The 22,593-nt window shown below is 38.0% G+C and overlaps 1 protein-coding gene and 2 long non-coding RNA genes across 8 annotated transcripts in view; 2 read left to right on the top strand and 1 right to left on the bottom strand.

Annotated features, from left to right (window-relative positions):
• Positions 1-11,791, bottom strand: part of LOC148981989 (uncharacterized) — a 75,273-nt gene extending 63,482 nt beyond the window's left edge. For all 4 annotated transcript variants that reach the window (XR_016155083.1, XR_016155086.1, XR_016155084.1 and 1 more), the window contains exons 1-2: positions 11,696-11,791; positions 8,163-8,266 (exon numbers count right to left, since the gene is read on the bottom strand). This is a non-coding gene — a long non-coding RNA (uncharacterized LOC148981989). The remainder of the gene's footprint in view (positions 1-8,162; positions 8,267-11,695) is intronic.
• Positions 11,792-14,271: 2,480 nt separating this feature from the next.
• Positions 14,272-15,396, top strand: LOC148981990 (uncharacterized). The gene is made up of 2 exons (XR_016155087.1): positions 14,272-14,744; positions 15,294-15,396. It is a non-coding gene; the product is annotated as an uncharacterized LOC148981990 (long non-coding RNA).
• Positions 15,397-18,505: 3,109 nt separating this feature from the next.
• usp43b (ubiquitin specific peptidase 43b) overlaps positions 18,506-22,593 on the top strand; it is a 64,524-nt gene continuing 60,436 nt past the window's right edge. The window contains exon 1 of one of the 3 annotated variants that reach the window (XM_089128340.1): positions 18,506-18,578. Coding sequence is in view for 2 of the 3 variants with exons in the window: in XM_089128339.1 (XP_088984465.1) it covers positions 19,850-20,440 (591 nt within the window). In the remaining variant the exon portion in view is untranslated. Of the gene's footprint in view, positions 18,579-19,502; positions 20,441-22,593 lie in introns of those variants that run through there. The other 2 variants (XM_089128339.1, XM_039650861.2) reach the window with 2 other exon arrangements.

Here is a 22,593-nt window from a genome sequence, read left to right on the forward strand (position 1 = left end):
AGAAGGTAAAGACAAAGATCATCATTCAAAAATCCTGAGCCCGATCTCATGAAAGTTCGTATCTATAGCACGAATGGCATTTCAAGCTAGTTTTTGTGTCTATATGGTACGTGTTTTCCGCGTGCATATGATACACACTTTTTGGCGTATAATAAGTACGAACTCCCCACCCCCCTTCCCCCTAAACCTACCCAGGGGGTTTTCGGTACGTAGCATATGCACGCAAAAAAACATTTTTGGCGTATAAATGCCACGAGAAATGACAATCGTGGTATAGATACGCACTTTCATGAGACTTTGTTGAAATCCTTCTGAAAGTGATTCCAATAATATCACTCTTCCTTGTCATTACTGTTATAGTTGTGGACTTGCCTTATTCACATAAAATTAGAACAATTATACAATTTTATAGTTATTGTTACAGTAATCTTTGGTGTGAATGGCCATTTAAAAATAAATATGCATGAATTTAAAAACTAGTTGCCATTGGGAAACTCAATATTTGGTTTTAAAACAATGAATCTTTAGAGTGTACAACAGTGTTTTCTGCACAGATTCATATTATTGCATGCTGAATTCTCCTTGTTGCACAAAACATCAAATGCTGTCTAACAACCTGTAACTAACAAATGACTCTTAGATGAATCAGTCAAAAAGACTTGCATATTAATCTTGAACTTGACAGTTTTAAATCACTCTAACAACTCGCTCACTGATCAAGCAGGTACTGAGCTGACAACTGACTCATTGAATTGTGAGTCATTTTGCCGATATGTCCAAATGAAGAACATTTGCTTCATAACCATCTATATTGAGTGATTCTGTAATTTGGCATCTCAAAAAGTAATTTTGCTCTTAAATGCATTAATTTTAGGAGCCAGTGGCCCACAGTATTTTTATGGTTATTTTTAGTCTGGATCCCTGAACCACATTACTCAGGCATTACGAGCATAAAGTTTCCGACCAAATCGGTCTCAGACACGCAAGAGTAGACATTGTATTTTTACAGCAGAGAGAAAGCCATTTTGTGAGAAATATGGAGACAGAAATGTGTATTTTACCGAATGATCAAGGGAAAAGAACTGAGAGAAGGAGAGCAAGAGATTCTTTATAATAAAAGGGAGTTTAATAGAGGTTAGCCCCCAGCTGAGGAAACACAAAGGTTGGCAATGAGAGCCTGTTTGTGGTGGATCTGGAATCACAGGCCAAAGAAAATGTTTGGGTACAATAGCTCTGCAATAAAGCCCTCAGTCAACAGAGGAAACCAAAGTCTTACCGCAAGACACACCAACATACACGCAAGCGCACAAGCGCTGACCCTCTATCACACACGGCCACCCAGAAATACATCTGTGTGTTTACAGGAAGCCAGCTCTCGCAAATGTCCATGTTCAAAATCATCACTGTCATTTAATAGTTCATTAAATTCACAGGGCAGATTTCCAAGCCATATTTCCAATATTGTGTGTGACGGACAGTGTATGCATTGGACATAAAATGGCAGTAATAAGGAAATATGATCTCGGTCACTGATCACTGTTCCTTGTGTCTGTTGTGGTCAACTGATTGATCATTTCTGATTTTCTGAGAACAATTTGAAGTCATTCACTTTCATAACATTCACAAGCACACACATTTACATAACTGCCAAAATAGGACATTCCATTGACTTTTTTTTTTTACAAAATGATTTAACTTTTTTTTTTAAATTTAAGTAATTGTTATTTTAGAAATATTTAAATTAACCCTGACATAAAGAAAACTTAAAAATAAATAAAGTATAACCTCTTTAGCTACATCATACTGTTGTCTGCTAGATACTGATAGTGATACTGAGACAGATACTGTTTTTACTTATTCAAAACCTTGCATACTAGACGTGAAGCAAACAGAGATGAACTGTACACCTCAGAATGACATGACAAACCACAATGATGTTTTGGCAGCTTCTGGTTTATGGGTGCACTGAGTGATCAAACAGCAAACATCGTCTCCCTGGGAGAACATTACATAGAATGATGAAACCATAGGAACAACTAAGGTAATCCTCAACCAAATGTGTCTGCAACCAAGGGAATGCCTGTTTTAGTGTTGTCCACCGTTGCCAGTGTGCAATTCACTTTTGCTTCTGCCTTGTAATACATATACATGTGTGAATCACTTATTTCAAAGCTTAAAGGGTTAGTTCACCCAAGTTTTTTATTTAAGTTATTGTTATTTTAGAAATATTTAAACTAACCCTGACATAAAGAAAACTTAAAAATAAATAAAGTATAGTCAAGTCAAGTCACCTTTATATAGCGCTTTTTACAATACAGATTGTCTCAAAGCAGCTTCACATGAAAATAACACAGCACAGATCAATAATATTGTTGAATATTACATATCCCCAAATAAGCAAGCCAAAAGCCAAGGCAAAACTCCATCAGGAGATTGAATGGAGAAAAAAACCTTGGGAGAACCCAGGCTCAGTTGGGGGCCAGATATCCTCTGGCCAATGAAGGAACAGTGTGATTCGGGCAGCATTACAAGTCAAATTGGATCGGAACATTTAGAGTATTTGTCCATTGCCATCTGTTTAGAAGTCGAAGTAATCACGCCGGTATGGAGACAAGATGTTGAGGATCAGTGCCGATGAGGCCGGCACTTAAGGATGAGTCGGGATGGGTCCAGGCGCACGTCCAACATAGAGGGTCCCTCGGGATAAACGAAGAGACTAATATTAGCGTAGACGCCATCCTTCTTATGATGTGCATCCGGTAAATCAGGATTTACGTGACGTGTTCCCGGTTCCGGCTGATCTAAACTACTGTATGCCGCCTAATTTTGAATTAAGGAGTCTGTATGCTAGGCCAAAGAGATGTGTTTTTGGTCTTGATTTGGACAGGGTGTGTCTGTTTCCTGGACAATGTTAGGAAGATTGTTCCAGAGATTTGGTGCGAAATAGGAAAAGGATCTACCGCCTGCAGTCGATTTCAATATTCTAGGTATTATCAACTGGCCGGAATTTAACACTGTTGGTTCAATTGTTCTCTCCTCTTAGTCCAACTGTTATGGCAGACCCTAACTGAGCATATAGTACTTGACATATTTTACCGTTCATCTCAAGTAGCGTCCTCTCAGGCGGACGTAAGATGACAAAACGAACGTAATGGCGTCACCCTAGTTGTCTGTACAAAACGTCAATATAAACAGTACAAATTTCCATATAAAAAGAAGGTGGCTGGTTTGATCTCCATCTAATGTGAGCGATGAAACAACCATTGTTACTTTTTAATAAGTGTAGCGTAATTCACTATGGATAAAAAATATGAGCTTCATCGACACTGATCCTCAACAATTCATCTCCTTACCGGCGTGATTACTTCGTCTTCCAAACAGATGGAAATGGATAAATACTCTAAATGTTCCAATCTAATTTGACTTGTAATGCTGCCTGAATCACACACTGTTCCTTCGTTGGCCAGAGGAGAACTGGCCCCCAACTGAGCCTGGGTTCCCCCAAGGTTTTTTTCTCCATTCTGTCACCTGATGGAGTTTTGATTCCTTGTCACTGTTGCCTTGGCTTTTGGCTTGCTTAGTTGTGGACATTTAATATTCAACAATTATTGATCTGTGTTGTATTATTTTCATGTTATCACTGTGAAGCTGCTTTGATACAATCTGTATTATAAAAAGCGCTATATAAATAAAGGTGACTTGACTTATTAAAATGATAACTGACTTGTTCAGTGTTAACTGTCTTGATGAGCACTAATGGATCAACCGACAGACAGATGGAGTGTGAATATCGTGCGGACTCAGGTTGGAATGGTGTGTCGCTATGAAGGTGTGCCCATTGATTTACACAACCTCACGGATTTAAAAAAAAAAAGAAAAAGAAAAGCAGTGGATCACCCAGGAGGAATGTGGCAATTTTAACTCTCCAGCTCTACTTCAACACCCAAAAGGAGACATGTGGAGGTGACAGACCATGACTTATAGAGAAACAGAATGGAATATGCATGAGCGTGGTGTACAGACTCCTCCTGGAGCCAATCGCCACTTGGGTTTGTACTCCCGCCAGGAGCTGACTTATTTAATCATTCTCACACATAACCATTTTTTCCCCCGTCACCTATTTTCTGCCCTTTTTTCACTCAACTCTTTGTTCCTATTTCTCATGCATTCTCAGAATAACTTAAATGCAGGGTACTGAGCAACATTAAGCATCATCTAAAAAAAAAAAGGCATTGCACAACCATGACTGCAGTCATCCATTATATTAGTGAATACATCAGAGTTATGTCTGGCTTCTCTATCTATAGTATATATCTTAAACAACCATAGAAACAGACAAGAAGTACACTGAACTACACAACTACCCAGAACCCTTTTGCAACTGTGTAACACTTTTGCAGAATCTTTTCATACATCTCATGGTTTTTATGACTTGTTCTAGATTGTAAAAAAAAAAAAAAAAAATCAAAAACTATCATTGTAGCACTGTAGCAACACCTTAGCAACTCTAGAAAAGCCATGGCTGTCATGTTGATCAAGGGATGAGGTGAGGATTCAGAGATGCAGAGTATGTCTTTACTTAATCATACAACAAAATAACAAACAAATGCTACCCTGTGGGGGGAAACAGGACAGGCAGATGGACTTGACAGGACAAGGGAGGAACACTTATGATGATCTGCCACAGGACTGAGAACACAGGGAAAATAAGGTTACATTTACATGACAATAATGTACTTAACATAAAAATGTTTTTTTTTTCCTCGTATAGACGACAATGTTCACAAGGATCCGTGAAAATGACTAAAAATGCTGTATTATTCATGCCAGGCCAGTAGTAGGCGATGTCACTTTGTAAAGAAACACTGTGCACCACGTAATACTCATGTGCATGACGTCACCGTTTTCACAAATTCATGTTTTGGTGTTTACATGGAGACTACAACATTTTTTTTTTTTTAAATTGCACTTTGAAACCCTATTTCAAAAGCTTGCATTTCAGGTCCCCAAAATTATGTTGTGTAAATGAACAGCCAAAACCCTGACACAGAACCGAAACCAAACTAAAGCAAAAAGCTGGGATGTATGGAAAAGCATATGGCCTGACACTGGCAACCACCCAGAACACCTGAGCAATGCCCTGGCAATCACCCAGAAAACATTTCCACCACTAAGTAATGCCCTAGAAACCACCCAGAAGACATAGCAAAGCCTTAGCAACATCCAGAGCACCCTAGCAATGGCTTAGCAAAATCTATTTAATCATCTACTTATCTTGAGGTCATTTTTTTATAGTATCCTGTCCGTGTATGTACGTCCTGTAAATCCATCAATATTTTAAAATTATTTTTAAACTTTCAGACAAGGTTTTGTTCTAGATTTTTATTGTGATTCCAGCTAAAATAACTTCTAAAATAAATAGTTATTGAGCTTTTTAATGTTTTGGCTTCGAGAATGCATGAAAAAAAGTTAAAAGTAAAATATATTGTGTTCTCATAGAGGAGTTTGGCTCATGCTGACTGGAATGTTAGTCCCTGACAAAGACCCAGGCATTTTCCCTGCATTTGCGTAAGAGAATCTGATCATGTGACCCTATCTATATGAAAAGAAATATGTTTCTTCCACTATTTCCTTCAGCAAGTAGTTATTCAATAATATAGCTGTATTCCTTTTTGCGGTTTCTCATGAGCAGAATCTGCAGACTCTTTTCCACATCTTCTCCACTGGAATTCTGCAGAATGCTCTAAAACACGGCAAACTACGTTCAATTGACTTCACCGCGCTCATGATCAAATAATATTTCAAACTTGCAAGTGAACTAGAGAATGATAAATTCAACTACCACCAAAGCAGCATCCCGAATAATACTCCTTCTTAGGAAGCTTATCCCTGGGATTTAGTGGCACACCAGCAGAATACAGGGAGTGTGAACTATGATTAGGATACCATCACCTTGCAAACTATTTACAAAAGTCCTCACGTCACTAGGATGACTACTACTTGAAGATTTTGAAGTACTTGAAGACCTGCTTCAAATCTGGAGTGAGTGTGACAGAGAATAACCAGGCTTGTAATGGACATCCTTAGTTACATCACTCCATAATTGGAGTCCATGAGCAGCCGAAGAGATGTATTCTGGGATACATCATGGCTTTCAGACCTGTCTCAGAAGAACATAAGAGCTCATTGACATTGTTGAAGTGGCTTTTTAAGGTCAAGAGTAAGGCAAAGCTGCTCCATCCTTGCTTTGAACATACTGTATATTGCAGAGGCCACAGCGTGACTTAGAGAAAAAAGAGTTTCTACCCAACACGAATGCACTGCTTCAGGCTCAATAATGTGAAAATAGGATTACAAAATATATTTAGGTGGGATATTGTGTTTAAATGATTGGTAAATTCATACTGACAACATGAACAATGAAACGAAAACCTCCAACAGACTAATGCAAAAACTTGTTCTTCGAATCTTCCTTGTTGGCAGACAAACTCTGAAGGAAGACGACAATAAATCTTATGCCTTAAAAACTGGATTGTTCATCTCCTTCCAATCACAAAACAAAGAGCTTTTTTTAAGGGGAGAATCACAAATAGATATTGTTGCATACATTTCTCATTTCCAGTCAGTTGCAATGCCATGAAAAAAATGTTTTATGCTAGTAAAAATTGGAAAAAAGCCTTAATGGTTAGTTGTCATTTAGCTTGTCAAATTTGTACTCACAATAACACACATTTATTTAAGCTAAGCAAATCAGCATTTATATTTTGGACAGTGTTTTTGAATTAGTCCTCTTGAGAACATAATGGGCCTGAGTGGTGCCCTCCATTATTCACCTAAATGAGATTCAAATTATACCAGAAAATATGATTCAAAACACATTAATGAAAGAGCATATTGAGGAATAATAAAACATATTTCATTTATATAATGTGTCTGTATGCCCTGTGTGAATGCTAATTTTCACGTCCTATAAAGTCCACCTTATAAGGTCAAATCTCACAACATATGTAAAGACTCTTGCGCTGACTTTACTCTTTTGTAAAGTGTTCTGGAGGGTAACGGGTGAAGAAATGTGTTGAAAATGATACTTGCAGTAGTCTGGGTCGTATCACTGTCAGCCTGTTTTAGCCAAATTACCCTGACCTCACTGCACTGGTCTAATTACGCTCTATGACTGATTACATTTCCTTCATTTTTCTGTTTGTAAGTTGTGTGTCTTTTTAAACCAGGTACAATTGCTACTTGTCTGGTGACCTTAAAAATAATCCTAACACTGTATATTGTTCACAAATTGTTTTTTCGTATAATCTATATACATTTCAAATCGCATTCCGAATATGTTTGATAGAGTTGCCTGTGCAGACTCATTATCACTAATAAAAAAAAATGAAAGATTAAAAAAAAAAAAAGGTGTAACAGCAAACCTGTATGCATTATCTCTCATCATGGGATTCTTGGCCAACTCGGATCATCTGGGCAACGTTTAAGAATGATATTACAATGACCTAATGCTAAAATGATGGAATGATTGGAACTGTTAATTTGCTACATTTACATTTGTCTCTGTGGCATGGGTCATTTTCACATGTGCTGCACTCATGTGTCTTTGAAGGCTGGTGGAAATCACACACATTACACAAAAATCTATTAATGACGTCTTTAGCTGCAAGAGCTTATGTGGGTGTTAAAAAAATGACCAATGATTGTGGTTCCTTGAATAGTGTCTAAACCCAAAGACCTGCCCTATACAATAGAACAATACACCCATACACTAACAACCACCTATTCCACACTTACAGATCAATTTGACTTCACAATCACATTTACCCTCTGTTCCCATGTTATATAAACCGAATGCTAATTTAAAATTGTGGTACCTGTGGATATTCACTGAACCAATCAAATGCATCTGAGCCTCCATAAAGACCATCTGAATAGATTCAGCTTACTTTGGTCTTTTACAATAGAGTTGCAGGAAAGAAGCCAATGGGGAAGTCCAACTCAATATTCTTTTATCTCTTGGCTTATGCATTTGCAAACAGTTCTGTTCAAACGGTTCAATTTAAACACTGATTATATGAGTCTGCACACAGATTTTTCTTGAACGGGTCATGGAATCAACACAACTCTCACACAGACACACAGCAATCTCACTCACTCACCTGAATGCTACCCATCTTCTGCTCCTGTTCACAATCAGGAATCAGATCCGTCATATAAGCACATCTCGCACAGTCATTGACTCAGTGATTCTTCATATTGACTTCTATAGAAATAATAGAAATAGGTTGACTTTCAAATTACGAAATGTTGAAATGCACAGGATGAAATATACACATTTGTTTGTTTTCTTTATTTGAATGCTTTAATTAGTAGCCATAACTGAATTTCACTTCTGTTGATTTGTATAGTGCTATTCACAATACAAATTGGTCCAATGCTTCAAGAAAGTTATTAAAACAACTGTCAAATCTGATATGATAAGACTGACCAGGGTTGTTTTTGTTAACTAAAACTATTGCAAATTATTTAAATGAAATAAAACTGAAATTTAATAAAACCTAGGGTACATGTTAGATGCTGTTTTTTAAACGTAAAAAGTCAAAAAGTTTAAACTTAAAAAGTAAAAAAAAAAAACAGTATAGATTAGAAATGTTGCCCTGGGCTTGATAAATATGTTTAAGTTTAATTGTTAAAATGACTAATACAGAAGATAAAGCTATATAGAACTATAAAAATAATAATAAAAATGAAAAAAGGAAAAACAAAAAATTTTAAAATAATATTTATAAATACTACACTATACGATCCCAAAGTAGCGAATAATCTATTTCTTTCAGTATAGTGCCCTCTTTTGGTAAAAAAGCAATGTGCAACTCATTTAGATCACTGCAAAATCATATCCTTGGTTGCCGTTCTAATTTGATCAATAGAATCTCCGTATGAATCATATGAATCGACTTTGATTTACAACTTTAAATCAAGCCTTTTTATAATGTACAGAGAAGAACAAATATTTCCACATGATTTATTGGGGTCAGAGCATTCCAGTTATGAGACAGAGATCTGTTTGATGAAGTCTACTAGTCTGGCTCGTCCTTTGCTCTCCCACTCACAGGGGAATCTTGAAACATAAGGTTCTCTCTCGGCTGAAAGTGATTCTTTGTGTACAAGAGCCATTTACTGTTAAACTGATTCCTACGCTGGAAAAGGTCACCAACAAAAAAATCCTTCTTTCAACAGGACAGCAAAGCGCTTGCTTTGTTTGAGCATGTTTTGTGACTCTTTTTATGGTTATTACTGACATGCATATTGGGGTCTTCTTTCAACCATATGTTGACTTGAATGGATTTTGTGCATGCATACGGATGGGTGGTCCGTGCCGGATATGACCCCGGTTTGACCCTTAAATTGGCCCATTTCTGAGCAATATGAACTTTAAACTGGACAGAGGTGTCAGAGGGCGAATGGTCAATGCACATTATGCATAACTCTCCATTGCGTATACAGTAGACTCCTCTATAACACGCTTCTTAGACTGTGTATTCTGAATTATTCTAAACATATTTCAAAACATTACAACAGAGATCCAGTTTCAAATCAGATTCGTATTTCTTTCATTTGTTTTTGTTATTTACTTCTTTAAAAGCAGTGAAAGAAATAGCTAAACTACTAACCGTACAGACATATGAACTAAGCTCATTTTGAGAAAATACTACACTATAAGGTACATGGCAAAAGTGGCTTTCAACAGTTAGGCTGACCCAACGTCTTAGCTACTGAACTATGATTTAAAGAGCCCCTATCATAGCATTTGACATGTTCCTATTTTTGTTTTAGGAGTTCCCAAAAACAGTTTAACGTGCACGCAAGGATAAAAAACACTTTATTTGCTTATAATATGCATTTATTTTTAACTGATTTGCTCAACGACTCCCAAATGATTCGTTCGACGATTCAGTCAGACCCAGTCAGTTGTTATTGGTAAACCGTAGGCACTAGGCAGAGACTGTCGGCAACGGAACGCCCATAACCAGGATTATAGCTTGTCAAGTGTTGAAAATTGTATATAGTGTTTGAACAAACGTGTCAGAAAAAGTGCACTTTCCACACGGTCCCTTACTCGAGTCTCCGTCAAGAGCGAGCTTTCCCGGCGAAACTCACATTGCGGGGGCTTTTGAGGGGCAGTGCTTATTATATAGAGCGAAGTCATACTTGGCTAAGTCGTTTAGGAGGTAATTGCCATTTTTCAATGAATGTCTGGTGAATATCAAAAACAAAACTAACTTTACCTCGCTTAGAAGCTGCGCGGAGTGTACACAAGTTACACAACACACACAACACAATATAACTATATTGTGCATTCTACAGAAAACATAACAGCAAACATTATTAATATTACTTACAGATTGTGATTCGGAGGAGGACGAACCTGATCCATATACACTGGATACTGAGACCTTGCACAACTGGCTTGCGAATGATTCGTCATTAAAATGATGAGAACACAAGGTTCGGGCTATACTGTTGCAAATATGAACTCAGACCACTGATTCTTCACATGCTCGTCCCTGGACAATGGAAACAAGTGGCTGAACTGTCTTTGCAATGTAGAACAAAGCGTCTTCTCGACATGATGCGATTCAGCTGAAGTATTTGACTGTGTTCTAGACGTCACTTCAAGTCTACGCACGCAGTTGTTGGGAGCGGCCAATGACCTCTCTACGTCACGATGTAACAGCTAATGACTTTTAAAAACAATTAATTTCATAGACTCAGAGTCGACTCTCACTTTTGAAAGACAACAATAACTTTATATACGGTGCACTTTCAGATATAAATCTTTGCAGGATGTTTTCATTCCCTTAGAGCAATATTCCACACTACATGAAACAGTCATTTTCAAAAATCCATGATAGGTGCTCTTTAAAAATAACTTGCTATCATCACTTTTTTTTACTCCAAAATGTAGATAAAATAGCTTGAAATATACCTTTTCAACACTTTGTAGAAGTAGCTATAAAGCTATTTCATTTACTTCTTAAATGGCACATAAAGTGATTTACCAAAATTTATGATTTACTAAACATACCAAAAGCTAAAACATACCAAAAATTAATATCAAAGTGAACTATCCCTTTAACACTAGAAATCAAAAATGCATTAGACTAACTTTAAAGGATTCGTTCACTCTAAAATAAAAATTCTGCCATCAGTGACTCTCCCTCGTGTTATTCCAAACCTGTAAGACTTTCGTTTATCTTTGGAACACAAATGAAGAGCTTGTTCAAAATGGAGAGCTTTCTGTCCATGTACATGGTCAATGTTTATATGTGAGTAAAAGCCTAAATTCAATAAGTTCATGATATAAAGCGATCATGTCCATTCAGAAAATTTTGACTAAACGGCTCAATTCATATGGATTTGTTTTACATCAAAGTGGTAGTTGACTGTCAATGGAGGGATAGAAATCTTATTTAAACACGTTTGTGACGACATGAGGGTGAGCAAATGATGACAGAATTTTCATTTTTGGGTGAACTATATTTGTAAAGCATGTAAACCATACAAGTTCAAGCTGCAATGTGTAAAAAAGTTGAGTATCTATAAACAGAAATGCAATATGACATCCATAACTATGCTTTAAGTTGTGTATAAAGAACTTACTTAATAAACCGTAATGTTTAATTATTACCTGAGACATTTATAACTCCAAGCGCGGGAATCCCTTCTATGAAGGTCGCCATGTTGTGACGTCATGTTTCTACCGTAGCCGAACGCGAACAAACAGCGCTACAGAACGCGTTTCATCACTTCCATGAAAGAGACGCAGCAGAAAGCAAGCCATAAACACAGTGAGTAGTGACTTTTCCCTTGTCAGTGGTGTAAAATATGTAGTTGGGATTGTTTCATGTAACTTAGTTCTCTCACTGTGTTATGTGGGGAAATGTGCTGTAACGTCCGCGAGACAGCTGATTAGTACTCATGTAATTGGCCGTAAAACAGTATGTTACAGGAATCACAAACCCGTCGATCTTGTAAAAGATCTAAGTCGATCGCGAAGAGTTGTAAAAAAGTCAAAATCAGAGAAAAAGCCTATTATGTGTTGTAAATGGTGTCTATGGGTCGGGATGCGGAGGTGCACGCGCTGTTACAATCATTTTTGCCGCGCATACTCATGCATACCAGTCGAATACAAGGGTACACTTTAACCAGTTCAGTACTGTCCACAGTAACAGCTAATATTAGTCAGCTAAACTTTTACTACCATGTTAGAAAAAATATATAGCTGTATAGTTGCATGTGGTTCTTCTCCCTCGCTGTATTATGGGTTTGCTACATGGGGAGAAATGTGCTGCTGGTTACCTTTGTGAGACAGTCAGCTGATTACTATTATTATATTAAAATGTATATTAAAACCCTTGATCCTCACCTCACTTTAAAAAACTTTATAAGTAAACTTTATCGATGATGTGGTTTATAATAGACTGTGGTACAGAAACAGTGAAAATGTTACACACTTATGGCTTACTCTGGCTGTTCTTTGAGGCGAGGAGAGATGTTTAGTCCGTTTTCTTCGAAAGGGAGGGGTTAGCAGTGGGCTGAGCCCTTAGTGCAAACCTGGTGCAAAATCGCAACCGAAGCGCTAGATGTCGCTAAAAATCCCACACTGCACCTTTCAGTCCTCAAATATCAAGCCATTTTCACTGCGAGGAAGAAACACTGACGACCTGAAAAGGCATTATGCTTTCAGATTTCTTTCTACAAGGGCTTTTAAGGCCATCAAGGGAAGAGAATGAATGCCATTTTACTTGCTCTTCAGGTGTTCTTAGTGTGAGAGCCACAACAGAGCAGTCATTCAATGGCATAAACAATGTATTTTTTCTCGTTTACCACTAGATGGCGCCCCAGGCTAACCAATACTCAAGTGTACCTCACTCGTCACTGTCTTTAGATCAATTTAGATGAAATTAAGGCTTCTCTAAGCGATTTTGACGGTGGTATCGGTACCAATTAGAGTTGCAAAAATAATGAGTGTAATGTATTCAAACATTACATGGTTTCTGAAGCACTTACCCTGTCTGCCTTGGTTTAGTCAAACATCTAGTCCCAGTTTACCTGGAGTTTTAGCCAGAGTCTGATCGGAGGCCTTGCTCAGTCAGGTATAATTTAACACGGAATTCAGCAGCATATGAGAGCAATAATCATTTTAGAATCTGCAGAAGGTTCAATGACAGCGATATCTAAAATTGGTGATATGGATGTCATGACAATCTGTGTCGTGGGATTTAGAAGCATTCAGATCTGTCAGTCTGGAAAAAGGATTAGATTAAAGTCTTCACCAGTGATACTGACATTAAACATTCACATTATTGGTCGGCAGGATTCTTTGCCTGAACCAATGAATCCAAGACCATAACAGAGACCAAAGCATTGGTCTGCAGCAGACGTCAAACAACTAAGATCAAGCTGTACTGCTTATCAGAAATGTAATTTATGAAACTGTTTTTTAGAATGCACCAGCCTGTAATCTTGCTAAAACTGATTGTGGATTTGAATATAATAGTATATATTCTAAAACAACTTTTTTCAAGCTCTCTTTCACTCACGCCATGATTTGTTTTTCATCTTATTGCCTTTCACCTTCATAGTAGGATTCAGATTGAATTTCTCTCTGTATGAAAAGAAAAACATGAGCAGTGTCTGTTAAAGAAAGAATATGCCAAATTTTACACACATACACTAGGTTTCCAAAAGCGATGCCACAATTTTTGTTCCCCCAAAGGACCCTTCATTCAACATTTCTTAAAATAACAATTTTCACAATAAAAAAATGTGTATAAGAAAGGTTAGGGGGTGTAAAGGGACAATTCACAGTTATTCTTTCTAGTCCAAAGTAAAGCTCAGATCAGTATTTTATACCTTGGTGTAAATCAATTTGGTCTACACAGCTTGCTAGCAAAGTATGTGGACTAAGGCTGTGTTAACGGCATGCTATCATTAGAGATAATGACTGTTTTTAGAGACAACAGACCCCATCATCATGTTGATTATTGACCCCAAAAATCTTGATCTTCTCACAACAGTTGAGAGAAATGTTAGTGTGGTAAGGTTCAAAATGAAGACTTAATAAAAAACCTTAGAGAACCATGATGCGGTGCATGCTTGGCAAACCAGACTACACTGAATTACCTCTGGTAGATAAATTAAAACCAGATTATAGCGTCTCTTCTCATTTTCCAGTCCAGTCCACATGCAAACTGTTAAAGCAGAACTAAGTAACTTTTTTTACCTTAACTGAACAGCTTTGGAGTCATTGTAATGTTAATATTACTGATTTCGTGTTGAATGGTGATCGTCTCGCACCCCCCTGGTGCCTGTGAGCCGCAAAACCACCCTTGCAACTTTGGGCCGGCGGCTCGCCGGCCTCAGTGTTAGGAAGTATCGTGAGATTTCAGGTCTCGCGAGGTAACGAATTGCTTTACGGCACTATACGCGCACACGCATGCGTACACGCCCCCGGCCATCCAGGAGCCGGCTAGCTATAAGAAAAAGGTAACGCTAGATATTGAATTCTTCAAGTTTTCGTGATGGCTGATGTAAAAGAAGAAGAAGACAGCTCGGAAGTGTTTATCAGAGAAACAAAGAAGAGAAAACGGACCGGCTTTTTCAGAATAGAGAGAACTGAAAGAAAGTGAAGCCTGCAAAACCGATGCTGACCTGGCCTTCTTGCTGTTGCACTTGTAAGTATCTTTATAATAAACTGTGTTTAATGTTGTTATTTCTTGTAATTGTGACCTCGGGAGTCGGGATGTTTGCTATTGTCTATTATTATTATTATGCTCGCTGTCTGTTACCGGCTTACTAGTACGTTAGATACTGTAACTTAGATGTTAGCATTTTCATTAGCAAACAAACTTGCTTGTTTTCTGTAAGTATAAGTGTTTTGTCCGTTCCTCTAGTATCAGGGTTTATTTGTGTTTCTCAGATCGCCTATAAATCGATATGAAATTCTACAAATTATGCATTAGTTTAGCTTGTCGTCAGCCTCAGAATTAGTAACGTTATACTGTGCTGCTGACTTGATATATAATGCATAAACCGACACGAGAGCTGCTAGCTAATAATGCAACTTTTTTATATTTATTTACCCACATTTACACAAACAGAACTATAAGTAAACGATAAATTGCATTGCAACTTCACACATGCAACTCCATCTGTGCTATTTTGACCTTGTCTATAAATGATATGTTGATAAAAGATTGATACATTTTCTTTTTCCTTTTTAGCTACAAGCGTTGGCAAGTGTTATCAACTCCGAGGCACCCCAGACCACCAGTACCACCGGTCTCAAGCTTCAATAATAAAATAAACAAACTTGTAATAAACAAATTGAACGTGTTTGACTTTCTTTGGTCAATCGTTACGATAGACAACTCGGATCACCAGAAAAATGATGAATGTAACGTAACATGTATTTTGATAATGCATAATCAAAGTAGCTATAGCTGTAGGCTAAACTAAAAATAAATAAATAGCGGAAATATTTCTTATAGTATTATTGATTTTTAACCATAATGTTACTGATAACGTTTGGTAACACAATACAAATATACACTATCTCAACATTTGAATAATATTGTTCTGAGAATCATACCTCAGTGGATATGGCTCGGGCGTCAGTTTGGTTTGAAATGTGCTGGGGACAGAGACGCATTCGGAAGGGCATTTTCAAAAGTGCTGGGTAACGCATTCATTCTTTTTTCTCTTTCGAGTAGGTAATGTTTTGAACGACGATGTCCATAGCTTCCTTATGCACATAAATAAAAATGAGCACAATACAGTGATGGTCCGGCCAGAGGTTCCGCACTCGAATAGTTTTTATTTCCCCCTCATCAAAACCAATAATGTTTATCAGTGGTTAAATTGATATAATGTTTATCAGTGGTTTTATATGTTTTGATGAGTGGGGAAAAATATACGAGAGAGGAATTAGAAACCATGAGAAAAAGGGACACGTTTGTGTGCATTTTGATTTGTGATTTCACCGGAAAGAATCTCCGCAACGGATTGAAGCGCGTTTCTGAGAGAAGCCAACACATTTCAGTGCTAGATCGCCTGTTATTTAACAAACAAATGAAACGAATGCTGTTAACTGGAGATGTTTTATTTGCATTGGTACATCTGTGCCGCGAGATGTTTCAAAAGTGGTGGGGACAAAATCCGTTTGTTCGCCGGCTTCTCTGAAAACAAATTCACATGGCCTGCCTGAACGAGATGGGAGGGGGAGTTGACAACGAGTTTACGACAGTTTTCTCATATATAAATACTCCGAAACTGTAGGGGGAGCTCGAGAGAGAAACCTGCGAGAAAACAGCAAAGAAGTTTCCAATCTTACTGAGCGCTGCTTTAACACAGTCCAACGAGAGCTTATGTCATGCTTTTCTGCATTGTTCTGTGTCTTTTATCACACAGAAGCAACGACAACAAAAGAAAGGATGTAAATGTACCTCCGAATATAAAAATAATCTGCTGTTTTGCAAAGGGCTGCCACACTGAAAGCGATAGCTGCCAACCTAGAGACATTTATACACACAATAAGTCTTTAAGCTCTGCATGTTCTGTACTTTGAAGTCATTTGCATATAAGATCTCAGTAGAAAAAAAGTACAAAGAACCGGAAATCTAAAAATAAGACCATTTGGCCATTATCCTCAGACATTCATCTCGTCTGATTGTTCAGATGTAAAGAGGACAGAATGAGTTTAAAACCACCTCAGTGATTTGGCTGTTGATTTGGCTGAATGCAGTAGAAATGGAAACTGTAGGTGGTCTGGTTTTGAGACAAAATTCCATCACCGTGGTAGTCAAGAGATAACCGGGGAACTGGATTTCACTCTGACTGAGCGTTTGTTCTCGGTCCACAAGAGGTGATGATAAACCAGTGAAGGTGTGGGGTTACGCAAAGTCCAGTAAAAGACATATGGAAACAGGGACATAGTGCAAACATCATGGGAGTGATGGAGTGAAATTAAATAGTCAGAGGCGATAACAACATTCACACCATTAAAGGGAACCTATTATGGCATTTAAAATGTTTCTAATATTGTTATGGGAGTCCCCAACAACAGTTTTATATGAATGCAATGACAAAAAACACGTTTGTTGTCTTATAATATGCATTTATTTTTACCTGATTTGCTCACCGACTCCCAAATGATTCGTACAACAATATCAATAAACATATTGTTGCACACACATAATTATTGCGCCTTCCCTCCTCGCGCCCCGACGCTACAAATCCCATAAAAGCAACAATTATTAATAATACTTACAGGTTGTGATTCGGAGGAGGAAGCTGATCCATATACACTGGGTACTGAGACCTCCTTCGGGAACAACCGGCTTGCGAATCCACATTTGAATTCATTTATGTTTCTGAATGATTCGTCATTAAAATGATGAGAACACAAGGTTTGGGCTATACTGTTGTGGTATCGTTGCAAATATGATCTCTAACCACTGATTCTTCACATGCTCGTCCCTGGTAAATGAAAATAAAGTGGCTGAACTGTCTTTGCATTGTAGAACACAGCGTCTTCTCGACATGATGCGATTTAGCTGAAGTATTTGAATGTGTAGACTTCAAGTTTACACTTCCGTTTGTGTGCGCAGTAACTGGGCGTGGCCAATATGCTTATGTTTCGTATCTACGTCACTACGAACCAGCTAATGACTCGTTTCAAAAACAATTCATTTCATAGACTCAGAGTCGACTCTCACTTTTGACAGACAATAACTTTATATACGGTGCACTTTCAGATATAAATCTTTGCAGGATGTTTTCATTCCCTTAGAGCAATATTCCACATCAAATGAACATTTTCATTTCGTCATTTTCAAAAATCCATGATAGGTGCTCTTTAATATTACAGTTTTTCCAGTCGCGTTGGTGCATTTCTCAGATCACGACTAAAATTCTGAACAAATGCTTTGGTATATTGATGCAATTGATTATGTAAAAGTGCCTGCTGTTTCCTACATTATCAATTGTTATGTTGATCAATATATATTATATGGTTGAGAATGGTAGTTGTCATTAACTGTCAGGCATGTTTTCTACACATTTTGTTAATATGTCCTGAATAGCTTGTTTTCATATGACATGACGCCACTGCGTTGCCATAGTGCGAAATACAAATGGAGGGCAGGAAGTGATTTTCTGTATTTAGAAAGCACTGTAACAAACTCAAAATGCCTGTGTTTTGAGTCATTTATGGCTACTTAAATCGATCAAACCACAAGGTGTTTTAATCATGTACCAAAAGTTGTTGTTCATAAGGGGGGAAAATGCAAGAAATTGATCGAAAAACTCTGGAAAAACTGTTTGCAAACCTATGTCTGCGGTCGGGAGGAGCCGAAATCAACCAGTCAACCAGTTGATCAACCAGTTCTCTAAAAGAGTCCAAAGGTATGTCATGGAGCTTAATGTGCTACAAATTCTGACAATGAAAGAACAACAAGGAAACAAACATGGTCAGCACTCAGCAGTATGGAGGTAAAACAGAGTAAGAGGTAAGAGGCCAAGATTGTATAGATATTTCTGATTAAATGAGGGTCAATATCAGCATGGCATTTTTGAGACTTGACTGCTTCACGAGTCACGACTTGACAGCTTTACAGGTGAGCAAATGTATTAAACAAATCAATGTTATATAACATTAGCTCAAGTTGCTCAACATGATGGAATGTTAGAATATCAGTATGTTATTCTAATGTTGATCTCGCTTACTGCTAGTTTCGTATGGCAAACTAATTAACACGTCATTTAGTGTGATAGTGTAATGTTAGACCAAGCAAAGTTTAATTCGTCTAAAAAAACTGACCTGTATGAGTAATCCAGCACTTGCGGGTAGTTCGGTTGAATTAAATGTCCTTGTATTCCTTTAAATCCGCGGGACTCGCGTGTGATGGCTGTCTCTTTAGCCATCGCGACCTGCTTCATACTGTAATGTTGAAAAAACATGAATGTTTGCACTCATCCATAAACATTATTATTAGATCCATCAGCTTGACAGCAAGTCCCATCATTCAGCTCATCACTGCGTCATAAACGCCTTTTATAATGTTGGAAACCACGCCCCCTTGAGGCGAAAAAAACTTAAATTTTGTGCCTTAAACTAATAGTTTTGAGAAATGTACATACTAGTTTGCAAAAAGATGATTCAAGAAATGAACAAAAGCGACTGAGAAAAATATTAACAAAGCACAACAGAGTTTTTTTTTATTCAAGATTTTTTAACCCTTTTTTTAACCATCTCCCAAGGTCGGAAAATACATTGAAGGTTTGATATGTGCATTATGATGGTATTTAGAATGACTAAATTCCCTCTATTGACAGTAACCGTCGACATTTAATAAAATAGAAGCACCTTAAAATTATTTCCAAACAGTCGACCCCTTGAAAGTCATTATATAGCCCTACTTCGCACACTGGTCACTAGGCTTGCCGTACTGACAGCTCCACCTGTCAATCTTCGCTCGCTCTCGAAGGCAGCTTCCCCTCCACAGTATGAAGTTCCAGGAGCGCTCGTGCTGACCACTATTGAGAGCTGTCAATCATTCATTCGCTCCTAACCGTCTGGCAGTGTGACGTCGCCGTACTGACCGCTCTACCCGTCAATCATTCCTTCAGGGCGAGCGTAAGAAAAAAATATCAGCGCTGATGTGCGCGTGAAGCGACTGCTGTCCATAATGCTGTATATCTAGCTAGACCATCAGGTGAGGATAACAACACTCTACGTGCTTGAACGTTTTAATAACACAGAGGGAAATCAACAAGAAGCATGGATAAACGCGTCAAGAACGCGAAAAAAGATGCGGGGAAGTCTACTAAACGCGCAGGGAAACTGTTCAGGAGAAAATCGTTTAAATCTGTGGAAAGTTTGGTGAGTAAGATCTTCAAAAGTTTGGGAAGCTTAGCTAGCGGTGGGGAAACAACAGAACGGTCCGATGCAGAGGATGATGATGGTGGGTTTGGAGAAAGCGCACCTTGCGCTGGAAACTCGGGACATGTGAAAATAGAGGACAGTGGCAGCCAAGTGAGGAAAAGTTCCTCTCTTCCCTGCCGTTCCTCCGCGAAAGAACGACTGTTTTCACTGTACGGGGACAAAACGCCAGGCGCGTTGGGTCTGAAGAACCACGGGAACACCTGCTTCATGAACGCCGTCGTGCAGTGCTTGAGCAACACGGACATGCTCTCAGAATATCTGGGTTTGGAGCGATATAAACTGGATATGTGTCACAGGGGAATGAACGGATTTATCATGGATGAGAACGGTCAGCACGGGATAGGAGAAGTTACGGAACGGCTTGCGTCTTTGGTCCGAGCGCTTTGGACTTTTCAATACACACCTCAACTCTCGGCTGAGTTTAAGGTAGAGTCAACTCATTCAAGTTTACTGTTTTTTTTTTCTATTATGCTTTTATCCATACAGGCATCTCGTGAAGGTTCCTCAATGTATATAGCCTGCTCAAATGCGCATAACAGGTCAGGAGCAAACAAAAGCAATAATTGTCCTTAAAAGTTATTGCAGGAACTTGTGAGTTCATATTAAAAATATTAAAAATGTTTTACAACCTGATAGCCCACTTCAGAAGATCCTTTTTAATGTCTCCAAATATCATGCAAATCATATAGCCTATAATTAGCATGCATGCTGTCTTTATGGTTTCATAATTAGAATGCATGCTGTTTTTTGACCAAACTGAATTTATTGAGAAAATTTGTACTTTTAAAAATTAATGTCACACCAGATAACCTATTAAAATGGTGAAGATTTTGGAAATGGTGACCTTGTACAGTCAGCACCCAAATTAAATACATTCCTTTTTACATTAAAGGAGTAGTTCACTTTTAAAAAAAAAACTTTTGCTGATAATTTACTCACCCCCATGTCATCCAAGATGTCCACTTCTTTCTTTCTTCAGTCGAAAAGAAATTAAGGTTTCTGATGAAAACATTACAGGATTTTCTCCATATAATGGACTTCAGTGGGAACCAAATGGTTCAAGGTCCAAATGAGAGTTTCATTGCAGCTTCAAAGGGCTTTAAACGACACCAGACGATGAATAAGGGTCTTATCAAGCGAAACGATCAGTCATTTAAAAAATAAATGAAGAAGTTTAAGTTTTATAAGCACAAACGCTCGCCTCGCTCTGTTCTGTTCTTCTGAGCATTCGTGACTCTCCTGTTCAAACTCGTTCATCAAAATGAACAAATCTTTTTTCGAGTCATGATTCGAAGGGTCCTAGATAAGATCCTTATTCATCGTCTGGTGTCATTTAAAGCCCTTTGAAGCTGCACTGAAACTCTCATTTGGACCTTGAACCGTTTGGTTCCCAATGAAGTCCATGATATGGAGAAAATCCTGGAATGTTTTCATCAAAAACCTTAATTTCCTATCGACTGAAGAAAGAAAGACGTGGACATCTTGGATGACATGGGGGTGAGTAAATTATCAGCAAAAAGTTTTTTTTAAAAGTGAACTACTCCTTTAATGTATCTATTTAACTTAAAATCTCTTGGACGTGTTTCAGCTTCCCACATACAACTTCAAATAAGCTGATGAGGCTTTCTCTGATGTGACCGTTTTGTTCAGTATGCGAGCAAATGCTTTCCCACAGGATGATCTCTTCTAAGCAAAAAATAGATCAGGAAGAGAAACTTCCCACAGATAGCATTATCACCACCAGAGAGTAAATGTAAAATCTAGAGTGTACTCTCAGAAAAGCCACCACCACCACGCTGAATACGGTCCACAAAGACGAGGACAATCTGGAACGCAAGTCTTATGTAACACCGCCTTCTAAGAAATCGACTACTATAGAGTACATTTGCTTGAGAAATGATGACGAAAGAACTTGCCACTACAGTCTTAAAGACAGACGTCAGAAAGCAAATGGTTTACTATGGTAGAAGCACAAATGTCTTCACGATGACAGTTATGTTACCTAATTAGTCCAGCCTTTGTTATCTTTAGTAATATTGCTAACAAAATTACTCAGCAACCTTCTAGTTGCTTCGTGTGTCCCTGATTTGACCAACCCGATCTCACGGGAATTCGTACGAATTTTACGAGGTGGCTAATTCGTAACAATTTGTACGACCTCACTCGTACGAATTAGTACGATTTAGCTAAATCGTACATATTTTACGAATTAGCCAATTCGTATGAATTCGTACGAATGACCTACCCCTGACCCCGCCCCTAAACATAACCGTCACGTGGGTTTAGACAAATCGTACAAATTTCTACGAGTGAGGTCGTATGAATTAGTACGAATTAGCCACTTTTGAATCACTCGTACGAATTTCGTACGAATTGGTCGTGAGATAGGGTAGGATTTGACCTGTAGGGGAAAAAAAAACTTAAAGAAATAGTACACACACAGACACAAAAGTAAAACAGTAGTTTTTTAGAAGAGCAACTCAGATTTTGTAAAATATCTTCATGAATAATTAATCTCCGAATGTCAGATTTGGAATGACATGAGGGTGAGTAATTGATGACAGAATATCATTTTTGGA

This window comes from Pimephales promelas, chromosome 3, assembly GCF_988280905.1.
Source record: "Pimephales promelas chromosome 3, fPimPro1.hap1.1, whole genome shotgun sequence".
NCBI classification, from domain to species: Eukaryota; Metazoa; Chordata; class Actinopteri; order Cypriniformes; family Leuciscidae; genus Pimephales; species Pimephales promelas.